This window comes from Bufo bufo, chromosome 5 (genome assembly GCF_905171765.1).
Source record: "Bufo bufo chromosome 5, aBufBuf1.1, whole genome shotgun sequence".
NCBI classification, from domain to species: Eukaryota; Metazoa; Chordata; class Amphibia; order Anura; family Bufonidae; genus Bufo; species Bufo bufo.
This window is the reverse complement of record NC_053393.1, coordinates 248,980,160-248,994,161: the sequence shown is the minus strand read 5'-3', so window position 1 is coordinate 248,994,161 and position 14,002 is coordinate 248,980,160. Positions and strand designations below refer to the sequence as shown.

Sequence of the window (14,002 nt, the reverse complement as noted above, 5' to 3'; positions counted from 1 at the left end):
TTTTGTCCCACTATGGGACTTTAACTTGTGTGCATCTGATCCATTTTTCAAGGCATACAATAAAATGCTGTATTGTACTACACTGGAACGGTCAGTTTTACTCTGATAGTTCACCTATGAGACCCAAAATGGGGCCTGGGCCTCTTAGGCTTCTGAGAGCATTGTGAGGAGCAGATGGTGTAAAAGAGGGAGCCCCCTCCCTCTAAATACCTTACATGAGGCAGTCAGCATTGACTGCAACATCGTAGGGGTTAATCCACTGTCACTGGAGTCTTCAGCGTTGCCAGTGGATACAGCAGTGGTCCTGCCACTGAGCAAGTGAGCAAAGCCTTTGTGATCATTCGATCATTGCTCTAAAATAGTATGGTGCCGATTCTTAACTCCCCAGGCTGCACTGTACATATACGGCGTTGGTCCAGTAGGGGTTAGAGGAGTTATCCAATGTAGAATGTAAACTGAAAATCAGACATTATGCAGTACATGATGATCTTGTTCTAGCAAAGCTAGAACCAGCCTTGTACCTCAAGTGAATCCAGTGATCTCCCTATTCATTGCTCCCTTTGCGCTGCTAGATTTCTTTCTAGTTGGTAGCTCAGGGGGCACATACTTCATTAGGGGTTTGTCAATTCTGAGGAAGCTCTTTCCCTGTAACAGTTACAGCTTCTAACAACTAGCAGCAGCTGACCATTGGAACAGAGTAACATTGCTGAGGTCGCATATGCCGAGGTGGCCAGAAAGATAAGAAAAACAAACAGGAAGCAGTGCTACACCAATACATTTTATTGGATAACTCAGTGGCTATGCAAAATTATTAATTAAATGCCATTACATAAATATTCAGTCTCAGGTGTGGATTTAAAAAAGACGTAGACCACTCCTTCAAGAGCCCTATGAGTGCAACATGCTAGCAGACATGTTGCAGAATCACAACTTAGCAGGTCATTACAACTATGGTGCCTTTTATAACAGTTATATATTGCCTGTCCTGGGTCAATGACCAAAAACCTGTGGAGATGTCTGGTGGAGTTCACTCTGCTATATTAAGACTGCTGAGTAGAGAAATGTTATTTTTAGATTCAGCACAGCAAGTATCTAGTCATCTGAACTGTAGAAGGCAGAGCTTTACAAACTGCTTCTGGAATTTTAATATTTACATGACTGGAAGCTCAACACACCTGATACTTGGTGGCTTGCCTACCGACTATGGATTCAAGTTGCATAGCAAAATTGAAAAACTAGACTCTGGCCAGTACATGAATACCATTTTGTTAATTTTATTTTTAAGAATTGTAGATGGTGGTGTAAACATGACTATTATACCACCCCTTAAAGAAGCACTCCCACAAAAATGTGTATTCTAACCTGCTAGAAAAGGTACCAGCTGTAAACTGTAGTGAAGAAATTCTTACCAGAGTCTATCTCCTCGCTTCTAATCCTCAACTGTCATATGACCATTGACCAGCACTCAGATTTTTCAAATAACAGTATCTTATGTGTGGCCAGGAAGCTCGTTTCTCTGTGTATTCTATGGAAGCCTCAATGTCAGTCTCATAGGAATAACAAGAGAAGTAACTGAGTTCCTGTCCTGTGTCAGGGATCAGAGAGTCTGTCACATGACACAGCTGAGAATCAGTAGGGAGGGGATAACTCACAAATAGTCACTTGTAAGAAGATTACATCATGCATATTTCTAACAGGTTAGAATTAAAATTTTTGTGGAAGTGCTACTTTAAAGGGGTTGGCCAGGAATTTTATATTGATTGCCTATTCTCAGGATAAGGGTCCATTCACACGTCAGCATTTTTCTATATCCCGATTTTCGGTTCGTTTTTTTGCGGATCCGTTGTTCCTGAAAATGTTTCCGTATGTCATCCGTTTTTTGCGGAACCGCAAAAAACATAAACATGTATAAATTTCAATAAGCAAATAAAGTTGTTTGGATTTCTTTGAAAAAAAATAAAAAATTAAAATGTAATTTCCAGGAACGGAATCCGCATAAAACGGATGACATACGTAATGACATCCGAATGTCTTCCGTTTTTTTGCGGATCCATTGACTTTGTATTGTACCAGGATCCGAATTTTGCGGAAAAGAATAGGACATGTTTTATATTTAAACGGACATGCGGAATGGAACAACGGAAACGGACAGCACACATTGTGCTGTCCGATTTTTTCCAGGACCCATTGAAAATGAATGGGTCCAGATCTGTTCCGCAAAAAACGGAACAGATCAGGAAAGAAAAAAACGGACGTGTGAATGGACCCTAAGCCTGTATATCTGATAGGCAGGATCTCCAATGCCTTATATCACTGTCAATCAGCTGATCAAGAGTAGCCGTCCACTGCTGGGTACTGTAGCACTGCTCCCATTCACTTTAGCTAGGCCAAATCAGCAAGTTAGCAATATGGTAATCTTAAAGTATTGCATGGGAGACAACTAAAGCAGAAAATTGCAGAATTCTTTCCAGGTGAATAAAAACCTCTCCAGAAAATCCAAGTCAAGGACACTTTCAAGAAGTCATTGTCAGTCTACCATCAAGATGACATCATGAATGTAAATACAGAGGGTTTATTGCAAATGACTGGTACAGGCCCTTTTATATGGGGTGAAGATCAGGCAAAGTATATGGAACAAACATTCGTACAAACCCTCGCCAACAATAGTTGGGCTATGAAAAGATATTCCCAATCACAAACAAGCAAAATGCTTATTTGTCAGGTGATCACACCTAAAATATAGTCAATTGTTGGCACATCAACCCATTTAATTTGCATTCATTGGGCATGTGAAAAGCCCTGTAAACAAGAGATTATCAATTTGAATGTCATTGATCGGCGCTAGCTATTATTGGCCAATGTCAAACTGTGCAATAGCACCTCAACAAAAAGGAACAGAAAAGCTAGACTAGAGAAAAAAAACATTTATAAAGAGACACTCTGTTGTGAAACAAGAATTAATGGACAGTTGAAGCCATGAATATAGGCATGTTCATGTCACATTTCCATCAGCCATTTAACAAAATTTGTATTCGTTAGTATATACAATCTTTATCATGTTTGACAGATGTTTAAGGAAAATAAAACAATTATTAAAAAAAAGTACATACACTGCTCAAAAAAATAAAGGGAACACTTAAACAACACAATGTAACTCCAAGTCAATCACACTTCTGGGAAATCAAACTGTCCACTTAGGAAGCAACACTGAGTGAATCAATTTCACATGCTGTTGTGCAAATGGGATAGACAACAGGTGGAAATTATAGGCAATTAGCAAGACACCCCCAATAAAGGAGTGGTTCTGCAGGTGGTGACCACAGACCACTTCTTAGTTCCTATGTTTCCTGGCTGATGTTTTGGTCACTTTTGAATGCTGGTGGTGCTTTCACTCTAGTGGTAGCATGAGACGGAGTCTACAACCCACACAAGTGGCTCAGGTAGTGCAGCTTATCCAGGAAGGCACATCAATGCGAGCTGTGGCAAGAAGGTTTGCCGTGTCTGTCAGCGTAGTGTCCAGAGCATGGAGGCGCTACCAGGAGATAGGCCAGTACATCAGGAGACGTGGAGGAGGCCGTAGGAGGGCAACAACCCAGCAGCAGGACCGCTACCTCCGCCTTTGTGCAAGGAGGAACACTGCCAGAGCCCTGCAAAATGACCTCCAGCAGGCCACAAATGTGCATGTGTCTGCTCAAATGGTCAGAAACAGACTCCATGAGGGTGATATGAGGGCCTTACGTCCACAGGTGGGGGTTGTGCTTGCAGCCCAACACCGTGCAGGACGTTTGGCAAATTCGCCACTGGCGCCCTGTGCTCTTCACAGATGAAAGCAGGTTCACACTGAGCACATGTGACAGACGTGACAGAGTCTTGAGACGCCGTGGAGAACGATCTGCTGCTTGCAACATTTTCCAGCATGACCGGTTTGGCATTGGGTCAGTAATGGTGTGGGGTGGCATTTCTTTGGAGGGCCGCACAGACCTCAATGTGCTCGCCAGAGGTAGCCTGACTGCCATTAGGTACCGAGATGAGATCCTCCAACCCCTTGTGAGACCATATGCTGGTGCGGTTGGCCCTGGGTTCCTCCTAATGCAAGACAATGTAGACCTCATGTGGCTGGAGTGTGTCAGCAGTTCCTGCAAGACGAAGGCATTGATGCTATGGACTGGCCCGCCCGTTCCCCAGACCTGAATCCAATTGAGCACATCTGGGACATCACGTCTCGCTCTATTCACCAACGTCACGTTGCACCACAGACTGTCCAGGAGTTGGCAGATGCTTTAGTCCAGGTCTGGGAGGAGATCCCTCAGGAGACTGTCCGCCACCTCATCAGGAGCATGCACAGGCGTTGTAGGGAGGTCATACAGGCACGTGGAGGCCACACACACTACTGAGCCTCATTTTGACTTGTTTTAAGGACATTACATCAAAATTGGATCAGCCTGTAGTGTGTTTTTCCAATTTAATTTTGAGTGTGATTCCAAATCCAGACCTCCATGGGTTGAAAAATTTGATTTCCATTTTTTTATTTTTGTGTGATTTTGTTGTCAGCACATTCAACTATGTAAAGAACAAAGTATTTCTGAAGAATATTTAATTAATTCAGATCTAGGATGTGTTATTTTTGTGTTCCCTTTATTTTTTTGAGCAGTGATTATATATATATATATATATACACACACACACACACACACACACATAAATAATCAGACATGAAAAGAACATTAACTGCATATAGAATGAGTTTGCAAAGCCAATGCAAATCCACACAAGCTATCCCAGCAGTGTCTTATCAAATGTGTGCTTGTGACCGCTACATGACATTGCACTTGTTATCGTTACTGCTGAAAAGGGTCTGGAGATGTATCCTTTATCCCCTATAAAGATGTCTGAAGAATTTTTTTAAAACTGTAAATGAGAAAGGAAAAAAGAAATACAAATGGGAGTGTTCAAAAGGATTTTATGGTAACATGGGAGGGGGGGGGGAGGGGGGGTGAGAGCACTACATGGCCAGCCAAATGTGTAGCCAGATGTGGTTTAGGCTACTTTCACACTCTTGTTTGGTGCGGATCTGCACAGATGGATCCGTTCAGATAATACAACCGCATGCATCCGTTCAGAACAGATCAGTTTGTATTATCTTTAACATAGCCAAGATGGATCAGTCTTGAACACCATTGAAAGTCAATGGGGGACGGATGAATTTTCTATTGTGCCAGATTGTGTCAGTGAAAACGGATCCGTCCCCATTGACTTAGGGTCCATTCACACGTCCGTTATAACTCAGTTTCCGTTCCGATTTAAATCGGAACTTTTTTTTGGATCCATTAATTTCAATTGCCTCTGCAAAAATGCGGACACCAATCATAGTGCTGTGTGAATCACGGAATCCGTTCTATTTTCGAGTATGCGGATCCTGAAAAAAAAAATTAAGCTTGTCCTACTTTGTCAGTTTTTCGGGTCCGTTGTCCATTCAAGTCAATGGATCCGCATAAATGAGGATGACATGGACATGGATGAATGGACCCTTAGGCCTATTGCACACGACCGTATGGCTTTTTCAGTGTTTTGCGGTCCGTTTCACGGATCCGTTCCGTTTTTGTTTCTGTTGTGTTTTTGTTACGTTTCTCCGTATGCCATATACAGTATACAGTAATTACATAGATAAAATTGGGCTGGGCATAACATTTTCAATAGATGGTTCAGCAAAAAACGGAACGGAAGACATACGGATGCATTTCCGTATGTGTTCCGTTTTTTGCGGACCCATTGACTTGAATGGAGCCACGGAACGTGATTTGCGGGCAATAATAGGACATGTTCTATGTTAAAACGGAACTGAAAAACGGAAATACGGAAACGGAATGCATACGGAGTACATAGTTTTTTTTGCGGAACCATTGAAATGAATGGTTCCGTATACGGACCGTATACGTAACGCAAAAAACGGCCAGTAAACTGGGGAAAAAAAACGGCCGTGTGCAGGAGGCCTTACATTGTGTGCCAGGACGGATCAGTTTGGCTCAGTTTCGTCAGATGGACAACAAAACGCTGCAAGCAGCGTTTTGGTGTCTGCCTCTAATGTAAAATGGAGACTGAACAGAGCCAAACTGATGCATTCTGAGCGGATCCTTATCTATTCAGAATGCATTAGGGCAAAACTGATCCATTTTACCGCTTGTGAGATCCCTGAACAGATCTCAAACTGAAACCAAAATGCCAGTGTGAAAGTAGCCTTACCCCAACAATAACATCTGATTGAAGTGAACGGGGCTGAGCACAATACCAAGCACTACCGCTATGCAATGCATGGCACTGTGCTTTGTGAGCACAGAGAAGGCTGCGGTGCTCACAGAAGTGCCAGTGCAGACTCAAACAGCTGATCGGCAGGGGTCCCCCGTGTCGGACCCCCCCCCGATCAGATACAGATATCCAGAGGATAGGTCACCAGTATTTAAACCACAGAAAACCTTTAACTAGGCTTCAGTGATATGTCGACAAATGACCACTGGAGGTAATCACTAGCTGTAGTGACATATTGACACCAAGGTTACTGTAGTCAGCGACTGGCAGCAGTGATGCTGAAATCTCACTGAGGCAATTACTGAAAAGTATGAGTCTATAGGTGTGTGTATGTCACCTATGTAAGGAAGTCCCAGTCAAAAGTGTTAGCCGATTCGCCCTTCTCCAAATCTGCAGGAGATAGCCATAGCCACACACACACACCTGTCCCTGACTGCATATGAGAGTTAGCAACTCTACGCATGTACCCAACTACACACGAGTTATTGATCACACCCATGTACTTGGCCATTTGTAGGTCAGGATATTTACTAGTGGACCTGTAACTGGGACATCTGACAGCTCTGGAAACTAAAGGAGTTGCGTAAAGCCCTGTACATCAGGTCCCAGATCAAGGTATGTGCCCATGAAACCATTCACTTCCATAAGCCAACAGCAACCTTCCCAGCAATCTCTTTTCAACCAATAACCACATAAGACATACACTACTCACAAAAAGTTAGGGATATTTGGCTTTTGGGTGAAATTTAAGGAAAAACGCAAAAAGTTCACTCTACAGTGATATTATACTGTGAAAGTATGGCATTTAAAGTAGATAGCACCTGGTAAATGGCCAGTGGTGCTTTTAATTCTCGCCGGTAGCTGGGCCAGACATATTTTTGATCTATACGCACAAAGCTTCTATTTTTTCTAACAGCAAGTATAGCAACCGAGCAGTTTATTTGCTTATATCTGTATAATTGATAAGACCTGTGCTGTTACTTGTAATTCTGTGTATAAGGGTCCATTCACATGTCCGTAAGTGTTTTGCAGATCCACAAAACACAGACACTGGCAATGTGCATTCCGCAATTTGCAGACCGCACATCGCTGGCACTATAATAGAAAATGCCTAATCCTGTCCACAATTGCAGACACGAATAGGACATGTTGTATTTTTTAGCGGAAACTGAAGCACGGATGCGGAAGTGCGGATCCACAAATGCGGACAGCACATTCCGGCCCCATTGAAAATGAATGGGTCTGCACCCGTTCCGCAAAATTGCAGAACAGATGCAGACCCAATTTTGCGGACGTGTGAATGGACCCTTACATTGTGTTTCAGCCAAGGTAGTGTGCACCTGAGTTCTCATATGTACATTATGGAGGTGCTGTTACATTTATTTTTTCTGTCTCAATAACTTGTCATGTGGCCTTGAGCATCAATTACAGCTTGACAACAATATCTCATGCTGTTCACAAGTCGACTTATTGTCTGCTGAGGCATGGCACCCCACTCTTCTTGAAGGGCGGCCCTCAGGTCATTGGGGTTCTGGGGTACAGAGTTACGAGCCTCTACATGGCGACTCAGATGATCCCATAGGTTTGCAATGGGATTCAGGTTTGGAGAAAGTGCAGGTCACTCCATTTGAGAATGAAAGCTAGAGTCAGATCTGAACAGGATTTATGTAGATCACATTAACTTGTATGGAAAGTGATGCTAAGCCATTAACCCTTTCGCTACCAGCACCGTACATGTACAGCGCTAGAGCAATGTGGGAACATGCGCCCGCCCGAACATGCAGCGGGCGTCATGGCTGGCAGTTCTCTGCTGTTTCAAACAGCAGAGACCTGTGGCTAATTACCGCGACTGGCAATAATGTCGATCGCGGTAATTAAAGGCTTTAGATGCTCTTGCTTTCGGGCTTCCTACAGACACCCCCTGTGGCCAATGAGGGCAGCGGTAGTTGCGCCGAATACTAAGCCTCGCTGACGAGGCTGATGGTGTTCATTCTGCAATTCTTATTTTGGCCACCAGATGGCAGGCCAGGATAAGAAATGAGCAATTTTCAGTCCAAACCCCATTTTAAAAAACCCCGATAGTACAAAATCAAATAAAAAAATTTATGGGCTCATATATGAGCTTCAAAAAAATTTAAAAAGTTAAAAAGAACAAAAAAAAAAAGGTTAAATATATATTTTTAAAAATAATAAAGTTTATATTACTCAGGGGGGGAGTGATATAAACTTTATTATTATTTTTTTAAACATATTTAACCTTTTTTTGTGAAATTATTTTATTTTTTTTTAATAAAAAAAATGCCTAAACAATAAATATAAACATCATGGGTATCACAGTGACCAAAAAAAACACCGACAGCCATAGGGGTGTCAGCTTTAGAGGAGGATTCAGCGGCGATTCTAGGGCGCTTAGCGGGAGCAGCGCTAGGGGACGGTTCAGCAAGGGAATGTTTTTCGGCCATAAAAGAGCGAATCTCTTCCCTAATCATGGACCTAATGTCCTGCATCATAGCTGACGGTTCCTCCCTAACAGCACATAGAACAAAACCTGGGCTGCCTCCCATCTCCTTCCTCCCCTGAAGGCTCCTTGACCCCCTGAGAAAAAAAAAAAAAAAAAAAACGAACCTTAGAAGAAAAAACAGTAATGGGAAGGGGTGGATATACCACCTTACTCACTGTTCGACGTCTTCTGAAGGGTCGGCACCATCCGCTTCCATGGTGCCTATAGTCTGAGCGAGCATGGAGCAAACAGACTGGAGAGGCGTTCCATGTGTGGAAAGGGATCCCTCTACCACAGCACCGCCCCTATGCTATAATTGCACCCACCTGCCTGGCAATTAGATTTATTCAGGCTGGCTGCTGCAGCAAGCCGCAAACAGCGCTCCAAGCCCTGCCGGCCACATGATACCACCTGAAAACAGCACGGGACACAGCTGCATAAGCAAAGAGTCTGCCAGCCCCACAGAGCCCCCCCCAAGCAGCTGAACTGGTTCGGGGACGTCGGACCCAGGACAAGGGACTCCCAAACGGTGAGTACTGGCCTGAGGGGGGTTAACGCCAGGAGGAAGGAGACCACAGGAGGTCCCAATCGTCCGTCCTCCACCCTTCCCCTTCATCCCTGCATCCTCTCGTCCTGTAGGGACAGGAAAACATTGGGGTGTGTAAGGGGAGGAGCCCTTTTAACACTGTTTCCTGTTCCTAGAGCGATAAGGGGAGCAACCTCCATTTTGGTGCAGTCATGAAGGGGGATGTCGTGGAAAAGCCCTCATACCAATATAAAAAAGTTATGGCTCAAGGAAGATGGGGAAGAAAAATGAAAACTCAAAAATAAAAACTCTGGTAGTGAAAGGGTTAACATTTTCCCCAACAAGCTTGCTATGAGGGGTTCCCCATATTACTTATTGCCTTAGGTCATCACCCAACAAATAAATACTAGCGCTAAATGTGTTGTATTCATGACCTTTCCTGTTCACAGCCATTTTTTTTCCTGCCAAATCAGGGCTTCCATACTGTACCAAAACATTTTAGTTTTCTACCTGAAAAACTGGTGGCAATTGGCTCAGAGTTAAGAGGTCTTTCCACACACAAACTTCTACTTCCTTAAATCAGCACTACTCCACATTGCCCTCCAGTATTATTTCTCATCCCCACAAATCAGGCTACAAGGGAGCAGCCACTGGCACTCTGGACAGTGAACATTCCTGCTGTGATGCTGTACACAGTGGAACTTGCGTTACGGTGGCGGAGCAGGCCTTTCCTGCATGCTGAGCAGGGACAGAATGTAGAGAACAGTGGCAACTAAAGCAGCATCACAATGGTAGCAGTGGGAAATTTGTGAGGTGTGAGTAGCCATTCCTTTATGTTTTTAAGCCCCTTAGTGCACGGTCACCAATTTTTATTCACTTAGAAAAGTTCAAGTTTTATAAAGTGTAATATTGGCAACAATAGGAAAGAAATGCAAAAAAGGCAACAGTTTCCCCCTCGTTTTATTTAGAAGAGGAATACTTGTTTGACAGAACTGTACAGCACAATGTACAGTGGTTGCAGCATTTTTAAAATAGACACTTCCCTTTATCAAAAAGGCATTGTCCAGAAACTGACAATAAGCTTGTCACAGGATGATCCACTGCAGGATCCCCCAACACTTAGCTGTAATTGTGTGGGAACCTGGCCCTGGCAGCGAGGGTTAAATTCTCTGCAGCACTACTTCCTCCACTGCAGACATGGTAGGCTTATAGATAAGGGTCCAGAATGAGGTAACTAGAAAAAGGGTTCTAACCAATGTAATATTACCTTCTCGGTAGGCAAGAAAGGATAGTCTCTGAAGTTTAAGAGTAAGGGCTCATGCACACGACAGTTGCCCGGCCGTGGCCGTATTGCAGCCCGCATGCAGCGGGTCCGCAATACACAGGCACCGGCCCATGTGCACCCCGCATCACAGATGCTGACCTATTCACTTGAATGGGTCCGCAATCCGGGATATGCGGAACAGTGTCTGTCCGTGCCTCCGCACCGCAAAAAAAATAAAAAAAAAGGTTTTTTTTGTTTTTGTTTTTTTAATGAAGTGGACAGATCACAGACCCATTCAAGTTGAATGAGTCTCGATCCGTCCCCACCTGCCGCACGGATAATGCCCATGCATTGGGGACCGCAAATTGCAGTCCCCAATGCACGGAACGGCCGTGTGCATAAGCCCTAAGAATAGGGTTTATTCAAAATTAAAATCATTCCTTCCATTCAACATATGAAAAACCAGAAACAAGTGATTGGGATAAGACTCACTATGTGGCTTGCAGTTCATTAATACCTAGTTGCTTCAGTATCCAACACTGACCCATCAGAACAGGAAACAGCGAGTACCTGCAAAACAACATTGTTAATTATTATACCAGAAGAAATTCTTATTATACAAACATACATAACACATACACATTTTACAGCACACGTAGGGCCCTGGTAAATAAGACTAAGGGCTCATTCAGACGAGATGTGTTTTGTGGTCCGCAAAACACAGATACCAGCCATGTGCTTTCTGCATTTTGCAGGCAAGGACAGGACATGTTCTATCTTTTTACGGTGCCCCAGAACGGAAGTACAGATGCAGACCACACAGTGCTTTTTCCGGCCCCATTGATATGAATTGATCTGCATCCGTTCCGCAAAATTGCAGACAGTTATCCTAACGAGCCCTTAGTGTGTAATAAAGTTTACTGAAATTCAAACCCTGAACATAAACTTCTAAGGCTGCTGTAGTAGGTATTGTGATTTAATCTGATTTCTCACTGCAACGTACAGAATATTTAAACAATTCCCCAATATAATGCCCTTTAGCAGAAGTACTAAGATGGCAGACCTGGGACCATTGTTAGGCCCCCCCAAATTTGACAACCCATTCACAGACAGTGGCATCTAAGGGGTTGAACTTCTGGTATCAGCAGACCAGTACCCTCGTGGGTCCAGTGACAGTAGCCACAAGAGGATTATGTAGTATCAAGGGGTAAATAACCATCAGATGGTGAATAAGCCCTTACTCCTTATAGATATACAAGTCATGTAGAGTGATGGCTTTTATACAAGACCGACACCTCTGGACAGTTGTGGCACTTATTGGGGCGGGGGGGGGGGGGGGTAGTCACGGTTCTAAAATCCTGTACCACCACTAGGGATGATGTACGCACATGACTGGTGTCTGCATCATCTGCAGCCGATAGCTCTAATCCCAGCTTCTTAACCCCTTAGATGCCATAATCAAGTGACCTCAACATAGAGCAAAGTAGACAGAAGAGGGAGGTGGTCAATTTTATTGAGAAAATTTTATGTACCTTTTTCACAAAGCTCTGCTAATGAAAAAATAAAAATGGCATGGATCTCAGAATACAAGGGCACGAGGCTTCAAGGCCTAGAACTGCTGCATCTTTAAGGGATTAAGCAGGTTTTCCAAGTCTATTGGCACTGGAGAAAACCTCAAATAAATACTCCTATTACAAATGTAAATGTGTACACAGTACCATTATGTAAAGAACCATAAATGTAGTCATTTTCTAATACATCATTGAAGACTCCTCTATTGTTCGATGAAATGGGTGTGTATAACGCACAGCTGCCGTGTCCCGGCCAGTACGTGGAAACTGCAGCAGGTACGTCCGTATCTTGCCCCCTTACTTAGGGCTCAGACGCAGTTTGCAGAGCTCCTGTTTAATATATACTCCAGGAAAACTTCCCAGTGCATACATCAAATCTATTTAGCGCGCACAATCTAAGGAAAGAGGCCATAATCTGCAAGAACACACAAGTATGAGGAAGGAGGAACCCAAGAGGTCACAGGTTTACGGGACATGGCAAATAAGCAGTCATATTTACTGACCAACAATGAGCTGTTACCTCAGATGCATCAAAGATCTGTGAAAATGGCACAGATGACAGTTTACCATCCACTGGTAATGTCTACAGTTCTCTTCGTCACGTACATTACATACAGAATTTTCATTATGTAGTAAGGGACTTTAGAAAGACTGGAAACAACCCCCTTCCCCTCCAGGGCCCCCCCATTAGAACTTCACTCTGAATACCACACGGATTCTTGCCACACTGTCAGTAGCACACTGCATTGTACTCATTTGGAGCTAAAAAAGCATTTTTTTCAATAGTTTTTTATTAAAACTGCTAAGAGATGCTCTAGTAGCAGGATCTGAATTTTCTTAACTCAGCCAGCTCACCTGAACCCTGCAGTGAAACACTGCCCCCAACTGCTGGTGTGATGACTTGGGGAGCCAAACAAGACAGTCGGTCACCCCTAGTAGTGTATGTGAAGGGCATCCTGCGGCAAGATCTGTTGCCTCTTATGGCAAGGCTTCACACTGTCATTTTTCAGCAAAACAAAAAGCGTGTCTAAACACCAAGTGTTTCCTAGTAATGCCTCTGCCAGATTGTGACACTTCCTTGGACTACCCGATCGTCTGATTTATTGCCAATCGAGCATTTATGGGACCCACTGAGATGCAAACAGTATAAAATCTTGTATCCAGCATTTGATGCCATCTTCCTGGAAGTTGTGGACAAAAGGCCAAACTGTGCCGCTTTACAGGTAACATAGGAGGTGCTAATGAAATTAATGCATGCCACAGACTACCTCTCCACTACCCAATCTTGGTGAATAGACCTGTATATATCCATAGACCAGAAGACAAACTTTAAAAGCAGCCTTGTCATAATCATAACCTAGTAATACAATTCTTATGATCAGGGAACTTGGGGCCTCCTTTCAGTTGTAAACTTATCCTTTCACTTTAGTATTGTAATTACATATTATATTCCCATATACAAGTTCCAGTCAATTCCAACAACTTTTTGCTGCATTATTTTTTGTCAATGACTGTAGTATAAAGAGAAGCAGTCACCAAGAAATGCACTGTAATCTGCAAGCAGGAGTACAAGGAGCTGAGCAGACTGTTCTGGTTTAAAAGGGTTCTCCAGGAATTAAAGGGATTCGGTCATCAGATTTAACCCCTCTAACCTAAACATATGCTCATGTCCAGACTAAGGCCTCATGCACACGACGGCCTCCGTTCCGTTTTTTTTTTTTTTGCGGATAGGATGGGGACCCATTCATTTCAATGGGTCAGCAAAAAAAGGCTGATAGTTCATCCATTTGTGTTCCGCGTCAGTTTTCAGTGTTTCCCTTCAGCAAAAAAAAAATTGT

General features: G+C 43.4%; 1 protein-coding gene across 3 annotated transcripts in view; it reads right to left on the bottom strand.

Moving 5' to 3' along the window:
• GRB10 (growth factor receptor bound protein 10) overlaps positions 1 to 14,002 on the bottom strand; it is a 305,010-nt gene that overhangs the window by 268,740 nt on the left and 22,268 nt on the right. For 2 of the 3 annotated variants that reach the window (XM_040431391.1, XM_040431393.1), the window contains exon 2: positions 11,111 to 11,163. In XM_040431391.1, coding sequence (XP_040287325.1) covers positions 11,111 to 11,141 — 31 coding nt within the window. In that variant the 5' untranslated portion in view covers positions 11,142 to 11,163. Of the gene's footprint in view, positions 1 to 11,085; positions 11,164 to 14,002 lie in introns of all 3 variants that reach the window. The other variant, XM_040431392.1, reaches the window with a different exon arrangement.